Source organism: Talpa occidentalis, unplaced genomic scaffold (genome assembly GCF_014898055.3).
Source record: "Talpa occidentalis isolate TD23 unplaced genomic scaffold, MPIMG_talOcc4v2.1, whole genome shotgun sequence".
NCBI lineage: Eukaryota > Metazoa > Chordata > Mammalia > Eulipotyphla > Talpidae > Talpa > Talpa occidentalis.
In genome coordinates, this window is record NW_026555331.1 from 66,638,922 (window position 1) to 66,654,192 (window position 15,271).

The 15,271-nt window shown below is 35.0% G+C and overlaps 1 protein-coding gene and 1 pseudogene across 3 annotated transcripts in view; one reads left to right on the top strand and one right to left on the bottom strand.

Annotated features, from left to right (window-relative positions):
• ATP6V1H (ATPase H+ transporting V1 subunit H) overlaps positions 1 to 15,271 on the top strand; it is a 112,291-nt gene that overhangs the window by 44,068 nt on the left and 52,952 nt on the right. For all 3 annotated transcript variants that reach the window (XM_054692267.1, XM_037506640.2, XM_054692266.1), the window contains 2 exons: positions 7,103 to 7,281; positions 9,382 to 9,507. In XM_054692267.1, coding sequence (XP_054548242.1) covers positions 7,103 to 7,281; positions 9,382 to 9,507 — 305 coding nt within the window. The remainder of the gene's footprint in view (positions 1 to 7,102; positions 7,282 to 9,381; positions 9,508 to 15,271) is intronic.
• On the bottom strand, positions 1,255 to 1,823 carry LOC119256964 (60S ribosomal protein L28-like; annotated as a pseudogene).

Sequence of the window (15,271 nt, forward strand, 5' to 3'; positions counted from 1 at the left end):
TCAAAGTCAGCTTCCTCCATTGAACAGATGAGGAAGTAGAAGACAAGAAGAGTGGAGGAACCAAACTAGAATATAAATCCTAAGACTTCTGGCTGCTGGGTTTTGTGACACAGAAATATAGTATTGTCAATTTGTTTCACAGAGTTAGTGTATTTGCTGTTGTAATTGTCTGTTGGTAATTTTGTTGGTTGCCTTAGATTTGAGTGGGCTTCTGAGGCTGGCTGACCTAGTGTCTACTAAGGATGTTGCTCAAGAGTAGTAATGGTGGCCATACCTCTTTTAGTGCTTGCTCTGTGCTATGCACCCTTCTCAAGCTTTCCATTTGATAACTTATTTAATGCTCACCACAGCTGGAAGATACTACAGTTGTTTTGTTAGTATATTGGTATCATTAGTAGTGGTTCATCTCTTTTTTTACAAATGGGCATACTGAGACATAGAGAGCACATTGTTATCAGGTGATAGACATGGAAATCCAAGTTATTGGCTTCAGAATATGTGCTTTTATGCCTATGTTGTTCTTATGCTTTCTTTAAATAAACAACAATGAAAAAAATAGTACAGCTGTATTGCAAAATTTAAATAGCTTAGACATCACATTTGTCAAATATAGTCACTAACATCATTTGGATTTTTTGAAGCACATAGACAAAAATGTATAAATAGATGTGTCATTTGTTTTGTATTTAAGAATTAAAGTGGCACCATATTAATACTATTCTATAATTTTATTAAACAATATGCAGTGAAAATGTTTTCATTTTCACATGTGTTGATCTTCAGTATTCTTTTAAATGGCTGTATTCCACAGTGTTAATATAAAATGGTTTATTTTAACCAATATCCTATTAATGGGGTATTTCTAGTTTTTTTAATATATTTTCCCACTGTGATGAAAATTTTTGCTTCCTGTAATTCTAGAAATGAAATTGCTGAGTCAAATAATAGCCTTTTCTATAGTTTTTTTTCCTCATTTTTTAATTTTATGTATATTTTACATCATTTTTCATTTTTGAACAATGTATGCATTTTCATCTTGGTTATAATCCCCATACAATTCCCACCCCCCTTTTTTTGAACCTGCGCCCTCACATACTAGCAAATCACCTTTCAAAAATGTGCTGATTTACGTATCTAACATCTGTATTCTGGGTGTGCATGTTTTCAGTTTTTTCACATGCATTTATTATTTTTATCGATTGATTAGAGACAGCTGATGCCTTTACTGAATGGATAGGAAGTACAGGGGTACACTTAGGACCTCTTGGTGGCCTGGGACCTCTTCACTGTTACTGGCTTATGGCTGTGCAGGATGGCACTGGCCCTGCACATGGCAGCTTTGTGCCTAGGGCAGTCCTAGTTTTTGTGAATGCTGCTGAGGGTGGCTTCAATATTGTTCTTATTAATGGTGGTCTGTAAGTAGGATGTGTCGGGCTTTTGGTGCCAATGAGATCCATGACCACCACACCTCTACCATCAGCTGCACACCCACGTCTGGTGGTAATCAGCCAGTTGTAGCAGAAGGAGTTGTGGGGCTTGAGATTGGGTTTGGTGCTGTACATCTGCTTATTCCTTTAGGTAAGGAAGCAGGAGCAGTTCCAACCGTCATCCAGTGCAGATGTGCAGACGTGGTAGTGGCTCCTCTTACTTGGTGGCTTGAGATAGAAACTGCAATTTTTTGTCACATACATTTAAGTAATCTTTTAGAATATTAAGTTAGTTAAAAGTGGTCCTTTCAAAATTTTATTCTGTTAATGAATGAAACAGCATCTTTTAATAATTTCATCAGCCATTTTTATTCCTCTGATAAATTCCTTACTCATAGCTTAGTCACCTTTAATTTTTATATTTTTAAATTTATTTATTTATTTTTTTGGGGGGAGACCCTCGCTGGCGGCCTGGGAACGAACTGGTTCTGCAGAGGCTACAGGTTCTGCAGAGGTGGTGCTCAACCGCTGCACCACCGGGGAAGACGCTAGTCACCTTTTAAACTTAAAAATTGATATGTAGGATCTCTTTTCTGTATGTTGATAGTTAATAATGACAACAACAATAATAGCTAATGTTTATTGAGAGCTTATTTTGTGTTACATATTGTTCTAATTTTAAATGTTACGCATTTAATTTCCCAAGAACTTCATGCAATTTAGGGCACTAGGCCACCAGAAGTAATTTGCCAAAATACTTAGAAAGTGGCAAAGGAATTCAGACTCATGCTTTTTTTTTTAACTTTTTAAAAAAATTTTATTTAAAATTTATTTTTATATTCACCATACAATTACAACCCCCTTATTTTGACACCAAGCCCTCCTTTCCCCGCCCCCCAACCCCCATAGAGTGTCTCTGGTTCATACCTGTTTGTTGATTATGATATTTTCTTTCTTATAGTTATTCTTTTTCCTGGTCCCTTATTTAAGTTTTCTAGATTCCTGCTATGAGTGATCCATCTGGTATTTTTCTTTTTCTTTCTGGCTTATTTTGCTGAGCATGATCCCTTCCAGCGCCATCCATGTTGCTCCAAATTGCATGTGTTTATCTTTTTTGAATGCTGAGTAATAGTCCATGGTGTATATGTATCACATCTTCTTGATCAGTCATCTATTTTTGAGCATTTGGGTTGTTTCCAAAGCTTAGCTATTGTAAATAGTGCTGCTATAAACATAGGGGTGCAGGTGCTCTTTGGAATTGATGTTTCTGTGTCCTTTGGGTAAATACCTCAGAGTGGAATGGCTGGATCATATGGAAGCTCTATGTTTAGTAGGTCCAGAAATCTCCACACAGCTCTCCATAGTGGTTGGACCAGTTTGCACTCCCACCAACAGTGCACAAGAGTTCCTTTTTCTCCACATCCTCGCCAACATTTGTTGTTGCTAGTTTTTTTAATATGTGCCATTCTCACTGGTGTGAGATGGTATCTCATTGTAGTTTTGACTTGCATTTCCCTGATTACAAGTGATGTTGAACATTTTTTCATATGCCTGTTGGCCATTTGCATTTCTTCTCAGAGAAGTTTCTTTTTAGCTCTTCTGCCCATTTTTTGACTGGATTATTTTCTTTTTGTTGAGTCTCATCAGCACTTTGTAGATTTTTGTGATCAGTCCTTTATCATTAGTGTTATGTGCAAAAATGTTCCCCTAGCTGGTGGGGTTTCTCTTTGTTTTTGTTATTATCTCTTTTGCTGTGCAGAAGCTCTTTAATTTGATGTAGTCCCAGCTGTTTTTCTTTGCCTTCACTATCACTGCTTTAGGTGATGTGTCTGTAAAGATGTCTTTGAGGTGCATATCATGTAGTGTTTCGCCTATATTTCCTTCTATGTATTTTATGGTTTCGGGTCTTATGTCTAGTTCTTTAATCCATTTTCAGTTGGTTTTTGTGCATGGTGTTAGGTAGTAGTCAAGCTTCATTCTTTTGCATGTAGTGACCCAGTTTTCCCAGCACCATTTATTGAACAAATATTCTTTGCTCCAATGCATATTCTTTACTCCTTTGTCAAAGATTAGTTGACCATAAATCTGTGGGTTTATTTCTGGATTTGCTATTCCATTCCATTAGTCTGTGTGTCTGTTCTTGTTCTAATACCGTGCACTTTTGATAATTATGGCTTTGTAGTATAGTTTGAAGTCTGGGAGTGTGATGCCTCCATTCCCTTCTTTTTTTTTCAGAGGAGCTTTGGCTATTCAGGGTTTTCGGTGATTCCATATGATTTTCATCAATAATTGTTCTATTTCTTTGAAGAATGACATTGAAATTTTTATTGGAATAGCATTGAATCTGTATATTGCTTTTGGTAGGATGGCCATTTTGATTATGTTAATTCTTCCAATCCATGAGCAGGGGATGTCTTTCCATTTCTTTGTGTCTTATTCTTTTAACAGTGTTTTATAGTTTTCTTTGTATAGGTCCTTTACCTCTTTTGTTAGATTTATTCCCAAGTATTTGATTTTTTTTTGTTTTGATAATAAAAGGGATGGTTTTTTTGATTTCTTCTTCTTCATATTTATTGTTTGTGTATCGGAAGGCTACTGATTTTTGCATGTTGATTTTGTATCCTGCCACTTTACTGAACTGATTGATTAGTTGAATTAGTTTTTCTGTGGAGTTTTTGGGGTTCTCTATGTATATTATCATATCATCTGCAAATAGTGATAGTTTGACTTCTTCTTTTCCTATTTGGATTCCTTGTATGTCTTTCTCTTGTCTTAATGCTCTGGCTAGGACTTCCAGTATTATATTGAAAAGCAGTGGTGAGAGTGGACATCCTTGTCTTGTTCCCGATCTTAATGGAATTGCTTTCAGCTTTTCACCATTGAGAATGATACTGGCTGTTGGCTTGTCATATATGGCCTTTATGATGTTGAGGTATATTCCTTGTATCCCAAGAATCAAGGGCTTTTATCATGAATGGGTGTTGCACTTTGTCGAAAGCTTTCTCGGCATCAGTTGATATTAACATATGGTTTTTATATTTCTTTTTGTTGATGTGTTGGATAATGTTGATTGATTTTTGGATGTTGAACCATCCTTGTGTCCCTGGAATGAATCCTACTTGGTTGTGGTGAATTATCTTATGGATACATTGTTGGATTCTGATAGCTAAAATTTTATTGAGGATTTTTGCATCAGTGTTCATTAGGGAGATTGGCCTGTAGTTTTCTTTTTTTGTGTTGTCCTTGTTCGGTTTTGGTATTAGTGTAATGTTGGCTTCATAGAACGTGTTTGGTATTATCCCTTCCTTCTCAATTTTTTGGAAGAGTTTGTGAAGGATAGGCACTAATTCGTCTCTGAATGTTTGGTAGAATTCATTTGTAAGTCCATCAGGTCCTGGGCTTTTGTTTTGGGGAGGTTTTTGATTACCATTTCAATTTTGCTGCATGTAATTGGCCTGTTTAGGTGTTCTATTTATTCTATGTCTAGCTTTGGGTGATTGTAGAGTTGTAGGAATTTGTCCATCCCTTCTAGATTGTTGAACTTGTTTCCATGTAACTGTTCATAGTAGTTTCTGATTATTCTTTTGCTTTCTGCTGTGTCCATTGTGATTTCTCCTCTTTCATTTGTGATCCTGTTTATTTGCGCTTTCTCCTGTTTTTCCTTTGTGAGCCTGGCTAGGGGTTTGTCTATTTTATTTATTTTTTCAAAGAACCAGCTTTTGGTTTCATTGATCTTTTGCATTGTTTTTTTTAGTTTTGATTTCATTTATTTCTGCTTTGTTTTTTATTATTTGTTTTCTTCTACTGGTTTTAGGGTTTTTTTGTTGTTCTTTTTCTAGTTCTTTGAGATATGGTTGTTTGAGTTCTTTCTTGTTTCTTGATGTGAGCCTCTATTGCTATATATTTTCCTCTTATTACTGTTTTTGCTGCATCCCGTACATTTAGGAAATTGGTGTCCTCCTAGTCATTGAAATCAAGGAATTTTTTTTTAAGATGTCCTTGTTGTTGTTTTTTTTTTTTTAATTAATTAATTTATTTATACAAGCACTGGGTACAGTCAGAAGCGCCGGAGGGTGAGAGAATTCACCACAGCCAGAGTGGGGTGCAGAGCAGGCAGACTGATGAAGTACACTGCTGAGGGGAGCAGCGGGCAGCAGGAGAGGTCTGCGTGCCATATGGGACCCTCACCTGGTGGCCGGGGATTGAACCTGTGCTGCAGAGCCTGAGGGCAGCTTCGCAACCCAGTGCTCAACAGCTGCACCACCGGGGGGCCCAATTCAAGGAATTTTTTAATTTCTTCTTTGATCTCCTCATTAGTCCAGTGGTCTTCCAGTAGTATGGGTTTCAATCTCCATGAGGTAGGAGAGTTCCTTGCCTTCTTTTTATGGTTTATTTCTGGTTTGATGCCTTCATGGTCAGAAAAGATGCTTGGTATGATTTCAGTCTTGGTATATCTGTTGATGTTTGTCTTGTGTCCCAGTATGTGATCGATCCTATAGAGTGATCCGTGTGCGCCTGAGAAAATGTGTACTCAGATTTTTTTGGGTTTAGTGTTCTTGTTCTATAGATGTCTGTTAAGCCCAAGTGCTCTAGATCCTTATTTAGAGCTTTAGTGTCTTTACTCATTTTTTGTCTCATTGATCTATCGTTTGTTGACAGTGGTGTGTTGAAGTCTCCTATATGTATGTGTTTTCTCTGATGTCTGATTTCAAAGATGATTATAGTTGTCTAATATATTTTGGTGCTCCTTCATTTGGTGAGTATATGTTAATGAGTGTTATTTCTTCTTGAAGTGTTGATCATAAAGGGTCTCTTTTTACCTTTTTGAGTTTGAAATCTGTTTTATCTGATATAAGTATAGCTGTTCCTGCTTTCTTTTTTGGTCCATTTGCTTGTAGGATTGTTTTCCATCCTTTGAGTCTATTTTTATCTTTTGTAGCTAAATGTGTTTCCTGGAGACAGCGAAACGTTGGGTTTTGTTTCTTAATCCATCCTGCGACTCTGTGTCTTTTTATTGAAGAGTTTATTCCATTTACATTTAGAGTTAATATTGATATGTTAGCATCTGTATTTGCCATTGTGTTTGTCTTTCCTCTGGTTTTATTTATTTATTCTTTTAATAACTTTTTTTTTTTGGCCTTCTTTCGTTGTTATTTGTCCCTCTGAGGTTCTGGCTTTAGGACGCCTTGTAGTATTTTTTGGAGTGGGGGTTTAGTCACACTCATGCTTTTAACCATCTAATTACTCTGTCTTTAATGCTGAGAATAAGATATTATAATTTATTGAATGGCATTGCCGTATTTAATCTTCATGTACACCTTCAGATACAGACATGTTCCTATATACATCTTCTTGGGAAGGTAGTTCAACTCATAACCCTTGCACAGAGGCCAGCTCTACTTGGAGTGTACGTAACTGATTTCTTTGATGTTTTCAAAATACTTGTAAAAATAGAAAAATCACATCAGAAAACTAGGAAATTTGCCTGAATGTCACAGAACTTTTGGATGTGGGATAGATGCTCAGGAAAAAATAAATGATTTTCAATGTAGTTGTTCATTTAAAGGTGATAGTTAACCTGTGAATAGAAGAGAGGATGTTAGAGGAAATACAAAGGTCTAAGAACAGCACATAACTAATGATATAGTTGCTTATTATGTCTTTGTTTAACTCAGAACTTTTTAGAAAAATCAACTGAAAGAGAAACTCGCCAAGAATATGCTCTGGCTATGATTCAGTGCAAAGTGCTGAAACAGTTGGAGAATTTGGAACAGCAAAAGTACGATGATGAGGATATCAGTGAAGATATAAAATTTCTTTTGGAAAAACTTGGTGAGAGTGTCCAGGATCTTAGGTATGGTATCCTTTCTAATTCTCACAGGCTGGGTGTATTAGGCTTCATTTCAGTTGCCTAGTATTTATAGAAAAACCTAAATTTATTACTACTATAAACTCAAAGACTTTATTAAAACATTGTATCTTCTGTTATAAACTGGAAGACATCATTTTGGCACCAGTTAGCCAGACCTTGTGTTTTATTCTCTTTTGGGTAGATTCCCACCATTTTCTATTATCTAAAATCTGACTGACAGTACTTACACAGGATGTTGGCACCTCCCTGGAACCCTCGGATAATCTCTCCCTGGTTAAGAATCATTTTAAGCAACCTGGTTCTTAATTTATGGAGGAGGTTTGCCCATATATGGAAAGAGTATTTTTCTTGCTTATTTAAAGGCCCTGTTGGTTTATTTTTTATATTAAAACCTATACAAATAATGTACTTGCATGGGACTCCATGTCATTCCTGCCATCTTCCTGGCACACGTGCACACACCCACTCAGATGGAGTTCTACATATTCTTCTGAACCTTATTTTTTGTTGTTTTATAATATCTTGAGATCTTTCCCATTAACACACACAGTCTTTGCTTTTGAGCTATTGCTCATTTTAGAAGAGAGTTAAACTTTAGAAATAGATCTTTCTTTGCAGGTGGATTAGGTTTGGGAGCTGGGTGGACTTCTATTTGAATTACTTGACTACTTTCTCTGTATGTGCCGTTGAACAAACTTCTTGACTTTTTTTTAGGCTTAGTTTTCTTTTTGGCAAAATAGCAATAAAAATTCTAACCTTATAGGTTTAGTTGTGAAGTTTCAAGTGTCCAGTAAATGTCTCAAGGTAGTATGTGTTCAGAAATGTAATTACCAGATAATGCAATGCAACCTATTATTTAAAGGCCCAGAAGCTTTTATAAGTCGGAGATATCATCCATATCAGTGGTTTATAGTGGAGTTTTGTGAAGATAGTCATGATTTTCATCTTTCTATAAATTCAAACAGAAGTAAGTTAATTGTAATGTAATAAGCAGCAAGAAAAGCTTGCAGTTTTTGTAAATTCTATTGTATTTATTTTATAAAATGTATCAGTTCTATTAAAATTATAGAATAAGAAAATAAAGAAAATGAAAGTATTATAAAATATTTTTAAAATAAGATTGATACTTAGCTTTTTAAATTCTTTAATCTGTGTTAACCAATTATTACATACTGTTTTTTCATGTTGAATGTAGAAATTTGAAAAATATTGCTGTACGTAAAAGATAATAGGGTGAAGGGTGCAGTTGAAAGAAATGTGTATGTTTTGCTATGATAGGTTTAAGATATAAAAAATGTTAAAAAAGATATTAAAAATACTCATATGAATAAGTTATATAGTAAAGTGCTATTTTATTCAACAGGATACTCTGATCAACTTAACCAGTAAGTCCTGGTTATACTGAATTATCAATCAGTATTTCAATAGCTACTCCTTTTTAAGATTTTCACTTGAAAGAAGTGACATTAAAGACTTTTAATGAAATTTTGAATTATTTGGTAGTGAATGTTTTTGAGTTAAAGTACATTGCAGTTTATTTGTTATAGGTACAGAGGACTTACTCTATTATGGGTTAGTTCAATTAATGAATTACCTCTACTGTGTTGGTAGTCACACTGTAAAATATTGTATAACTGTTTGTGTTTTGTTTTTATAATACAGTATATTGATAGTATAATAGTACTCTAATATACCATTTTATTTATGTAAAAGTAGTATAATTTTATGTGTTTACATTAATATATGTAGTGCTTTGGTAAATATAGTATTTTAAGTCACCTGGTAGAACTTCTGCTAGATTATGAGATAATCTGCTGTTACACATTAATATATATACACATTAATATATTAGGGTAAGGATTTTAAAAAGCAAGTGCTCTTTTTACCACCTCATGATAAACATTCAAGTTTGTAGGAAAACTGGACCTTAGTACCTTCAATAAATTTCACATTTTTTTAAAGGTTATTTAAGCTGTTTAAAATTTGTTTAGTGGTAATTTGCTAATGTACAAAGGATGGTAAGTTTTTGTAGATAAAAACTCAGATTCTCATAAAGTTTTGATTTTTTTTTTTTGTAAATAGCTCATTTGATGAATACAGCTCAGAACTTAAATCTGGAAGATTGGAATGGAGTCCTGTGCACAAATCTGAGAAATTTTGGAGAGAAAATGCTGTGAGGTTAAATGAGAAGAATTATGAGCTTTTGAAGTAAGTTTTAAAATTTAGCTTATACTCTTTTTTTTTTTTTAAAGATTTATTTATTTTTATGCATACAAGAGCTGGGGTACAATCCAGAAGGGGTTGGGGTGTGTGTGAGAGGATTCACCAGAGACAGAGTGGGGAACAGAACAGGCAGACTGAAATACACTACTGAGGGGAGCAACAAGTGAGGCAGGAGAGGTCTGCTGCACCATGTGGGTTGCTCCCTGGCCAGGGATCGAACTCGGGCTGCAGTGGCTACGGTTAACTTCATAGATTGAGTCTTAACCCCTTGTGCCACCAGGGAGGCCCTAGTTTATACTCTTAATACTTGCTGTTCCACATCCTCACCAACATGTTTTTATCACTATTATAAAATTTTTAAGTATTTTAAAAAATATTTAAAAATATTTTAATTTGTATTTTCTTGCTCAGTAATATGAATGAATACCCTTTCATAGACTTTTTGGCCATTTTCAGAATCTTTCTTCCAGGGAGGTACCTCTTTCACATTTTGTAGGAATTCTGTATGTATTCTGAACATGAGTTCGTTGTCATTTCTGTTTATCACAGGTATTTTCTCCTATTCTGTCATGTACTGTTCACTTTGAATGTAGCGCAATTTATTAATCTTTTCCTTTATGGCCAGTTGTTTTTTGTGTCCTAGGTAAGAAGTTTTTGCCCACCCAAAGTTATAAAAATATATTTCTATGTTATCTGCTGGAAGATTTATTGTTTAACATCTCACGTTTAGATCTCCATTCCATTTCGAATTAGTTTGGTGGTAAAGTAGGGGTCAAGATTATTGTTTTTCATTACATGACTCTTTAATTGAATCATCATCATTTATTGAAAATAACATTTTCCCCAGTGCATTGTCCAAATCTGTGTAAGTTTCTTTTTTACTGAGATATAAGTCACATGCCACATAATCCTCCCATTTAAAACGTACAATTCAGTGGTTTTTAGTATATTCACAAATATGTATTACCATCAACCAGTCAATTTTAGAACATTTCATCACTTCATAAAAGAAACCTATATCCTTTAGCTCTCACTTCTGTAACCACCTCTTCACCCAGGCCTAAACGACCACTAACCTACTTTATGTCTCTAAGAATTTACCTATTATGAAAATTACATATAAATGGAGTCGTATTTCTCCTTTTGTGACTGGCTTCTTTAATTCACCATAATTTTTTCAATACTTATTCATGTTAGACATTTATCAGTAGTTTATTCCATTTTTATGGTTGAATAATATTCCATTACAGTTGATCTTGATTAGTGGGGGAGCTGGTATTGAGGTAGCTAGAGGTGTTGTCTTCTCCCCTACCCCCCCCACCCCCCGAAAAAAACTTGAAGATCCACATTGTAACTTTTCACTCCCTAACAATTTAACTGCACTTACTTGTCCTTTAGTATCTATGGGAGATTGGTTTCGAGACCCCTTCTTATGATGCAGTCCACAGATGCTCAAGTCCCTTATAGTGGACCCTCCATATTGATGGGTTCCATATCCCATGGATGCCACACGTCTATAGAGAGCCAACTGTATTGCAAAATATTCTGCATGAAGGACTGTAATAGTTTGAGCTCTTATAGTTCATGAGTCAACTGTAAATGGATATATAACATTTTATCTATCCACTCATCAGTAGACTGATATTTGGGTTACAAAAAATAATGGTATTAAATACTTGTGTATAGATTTATATGAGGACATATGTTTTCATTTCTTTTGCTTGGATAGTTCCTTAGTTGTAGATATGCTGAATCATATGGTAACTCTCTTCAGCAATTTGAAGAACTGCTAGACTGTTTTCCACAGATGCTGCACAATTTTATATTCCTACCAGGAGTGTACGAGTTCAGATTTTTCCACTACCTTTTCAACCATATGTCTGACTTTTTGATTCAAGCCATCTTAGTGTGTGTAAAGTTTTATATCATTGTGGCTTTGATTAGTATTTTTTTAAATGACTATTCTGCATTTTATTTTATTTTTATTTTTATTAAATATTTTATTTTATATAATTCTTTTTTCTTTTTTCATCTTTGCACAATGTATGCATTTTCATTTTGGTTATATTCCCCATACAATTGCATCTCCCCCCCTTATTTTGACTCTTGTCCTTCCTTTCCCCGCCCCTCTCCCCCCCTCCCACCCCCGCCATAGTGTGTCTCTGGTTTATAGTTGCTTGCTGATTTTGATTTTTACTTTGTATTGATTAGTCTTTTTCCTGATCTCTTATGTAGGTATTCTAAATTCCTGCTATGAGTGAGACCATCTGGTATTTTTCTTTTTCTTTCTGACTTATTTCACTGAGCATGATCCCTTCCAGCACCATCCATGTTGCTGCAAACTACATGAGTTTATCTTTTTTGATGGCTGAGTAATATTCCATTGTGTATATGTACCACATCTTCTTGATCCAGTCATCTATTTTTGGGCATTTGGGTTGTTTCCATAGCTTAGCTATTGTAAATAGTGCTGCTATAAACATAGGGGTGCAGGTGCCGTTTGGAATTACTGTTTCTGTGTCCTTTGGGTAAATACCTAGGAGTGGAATTGCTGGATCATAAGGAAGCTCTATGTTTAGTAGGTCAAGAAATCTCCACACAGCTCTCCATAGTGGTTGGACCAGTTTGGACTCCCACCAGCAATGCAGGAGAGTTCCTTTTTTTCCCCAACCTCGCCAACATTTGTTGTTGCTAGTTTTTTTAATATGAGCCATTCTCACTGGTGTGAGATGGTATCTCATTGTAGTTTTGATTTGCGTTTCCCTGATTACAAGTGATGTTAAACATTTTTTCATATGCCTGTTGGCCATTTGCATTTCTTCTCAGAGAAGTTTCTTTTTAGCTCTTCTGCCCATTTTTTGACTGGATTATTTACTTTGTTTTTGTTGAGTCTCATCAGCTCTTTGTAGATTTTTGTGATCAGTCCTTTATCATTAGTGTTGTGTGCAAACATTTTCTCCCAGTTGGTGGGGTTTCTCTTTGTTTTGGTTATTATCTCTTTTGCTGTGCAGAAGCTCTTTAATTTGATGTAGTCCCAGCTATTTATCTTTGCCTTCACTATCACTGCTTTGGGTGATGTGTCTGCAAAGATGTCTTTGAGGTACATGTCATGTAGTGTTTCGCCTATATTTTCTACTATGTATTTTATGGTTTCAGGACTTATGTCTAGTTCTTTAGTCCATTTTGAGTTGGTTTTTGTGCATGGTGTGAGGTAGTGGTCAAGCTTCATTCTTTTGCATGTAGTGACCCAGTTTTCCCAGCACCATTTATTGAACGAACGTTTTTGCTCCAGTGCATATTCTTTGCTCCTTTGTCAAAGATTAGTTGACCATAAATCTGTGGGTTTATTTCTGGATTTTCTATTCGTTTCCATTGGTCTGTGTGTCTGTTCTTGTTCCAGTACCATGCAGTTTTGATGATTATGGCTTTGTAGTATAGTTTGAAGTCTGGGAGTGTGATGCCTCCATTCCATTCTTTTTTTTTTTCAGGGGAGCTTTGGCTATTCAGGGTTTTTGGTGATTCCATATGAATTTCATCAATAATTGTTCTATTTCTTTGAAGAATGTCATTGAAATTCTTATTGGAATAGCATTGACTGTATATTGCTTTTGGTAGGATGGCCATTTTGATTATGTTAATTCTTCCAATCTGTGAGCAGGGGATGTCTTTCCATTTCTTTGTGTCTTATTCTTTTAACAGTGTTTTAAGGTTTTCTTTGTATAGGTCCTTTACTTCTTTTGTTAGATTTATTCCCAAGTATTTGATTTTTTTTGTTTTGATAATAAAAGGGATGGTTTTTTGATTTCTTCTTCTTCAGATTTATTGTTTGTGTATTGGAAGGCTACTGATTTTTGCGTGTTGATTTTGTATCCTGCCACTTTACTGAACTGATTGATTAGTTGAATTAGTTTTTCTGTGCAGTTTTTGGGGTTCTCTATATATATTATCATATCATCTGCAAATAGTGATAGTTTGACTTCTTCTTTTCCTATTTGGATTCCTTGGATGTCTTTCTCTTGTCTTAATGCTCTGGCTAGGACTTCCAGTATTATATTGAAAAGCAGTGGTGAGAGTGGACATCCTTGTCTTGTTCCCGATCTTAATGGAATTGCTTTCAGCTTTTCACCATTGAGAATGATACTGGCTGTTGGCTTGTCATATATGGCCTTTATGATGTTGAGGTATATTCCTTGTATCCCAAGAATCAAGGGCTTTTATCATGAATGGGTGTTGCACTTTGTCGAAAGCTTTCTTGGCATCTGTTGATATTATCATATGGTTTTTATATTTCTTTTTGTTGATGTGTTGGATAATGTTGATTGATTTTTGGATGTTGAACCATCCTTATGTCCCTGAAATGAATCCTACTTGGTCGTGGTGAATTACCTTATGGATACATTGTTGGATTCTGATAGCTAAAATTTTGTTGAGGATTTTTGCATCAGTGTTCATTAGGGAGATTGGCCTGTAGTTTTCTTTTTTTGTGTTGTCCTTGTTCGGTTTTGGTATTAGTGTAATGTTGGCTTCATAGAACGTGTTTGGTATTATCCCTTCTTCTCAATTTTTTGGAAGAGTTTGTGAAGGATAGGCACTAATTGGTCTCTGAATGTTTGGTAGAATTCATTTGTAAATCCATCAGGTCCTGGGCTTTTGTTTTTGGGGAGATTTTTGATTACCATTTCAATTTCACTGCATGTAATTGGCCTGTTTAGGTGTTCTATTTATTCTATTTATTATTGTCTAGCTTTGGGTGATTGTAGAGTTGTAGGAATTTGTCCATCCCTTCTAGATTGTTGAACTTGTTTCCATATAACTGTTCATAGTAGTTTCTGATTATTCTTTTGCTTTCTGCTGTGTCCATTGTGATTTCTCCTCTTTCATTTGTGATCCTGTTTATTTGTGCTTTCTCCTGTTTTTCCTTTGTGAGCCTGGCTAGGGGTTTGTCTATTTTATTTATTTTTTCAAAGAACCAGCTTTTGGTTTCATTGATCTTTTGCATTGTTTTTTTAGTTTTGATTTCATTTATTTCTGCTTTGGTTTTTATTATTTGTTTTCTTCTACTGGTTTTAGGGTTTTTTTGTTGTTCTTTTTCTAGTTCTTTGAGCTTTGAGATATGGTTGTTTGAGTTCTTTCTTGTTTCTTGATGTGAGCCTCTATTGCTATATATTTTCCTCTTATTACTGTTTTTGCTGCATCCCGTACATTTAGGAAATTGGTGTCCTCCTTGTCATTCAACTCAAAGAATTTTTTAATTTCTTCTTTGATCTCCTCATTAGTCCAGTGGTCTTCCAGTGTTGTGGGTTTCAGTCTCCTACTACATATGTGTTTTCTCTTATGTCTGTTTCAAATATGATAATAGTTGTCTGATATATTTTGGTGCTCCTTCATTTGGTGAGTATATGTTAATGAGTGTTATTTCTTCTTGAAGTATTGTCCCGTTGGTCATTATGTAGTGACTATTGGGGTCTCTTTTTACTTTTTTGAGTTTGAAATCTGTTTTATCTGATATAAGTATAGCTGTTCCTGCTTTCTTTTTTGGTCCATTTGCTTGTAGGATTGTTTCCATCCTTTAACTTTGAGTCTATTTTTATCTTTTGTAGCTAAATTTGTTTCCTGGAGACAGCAAAAGGTTGGGTTTTGTTTCTTAATCCATCCTGCGACTCTGTCTTTTTATTGGAGTTTATTAGTCCATTTACATTTAGAGTTAATATTGATATGTTAGCATCTGTATTTGCCATTGTGTTCATCT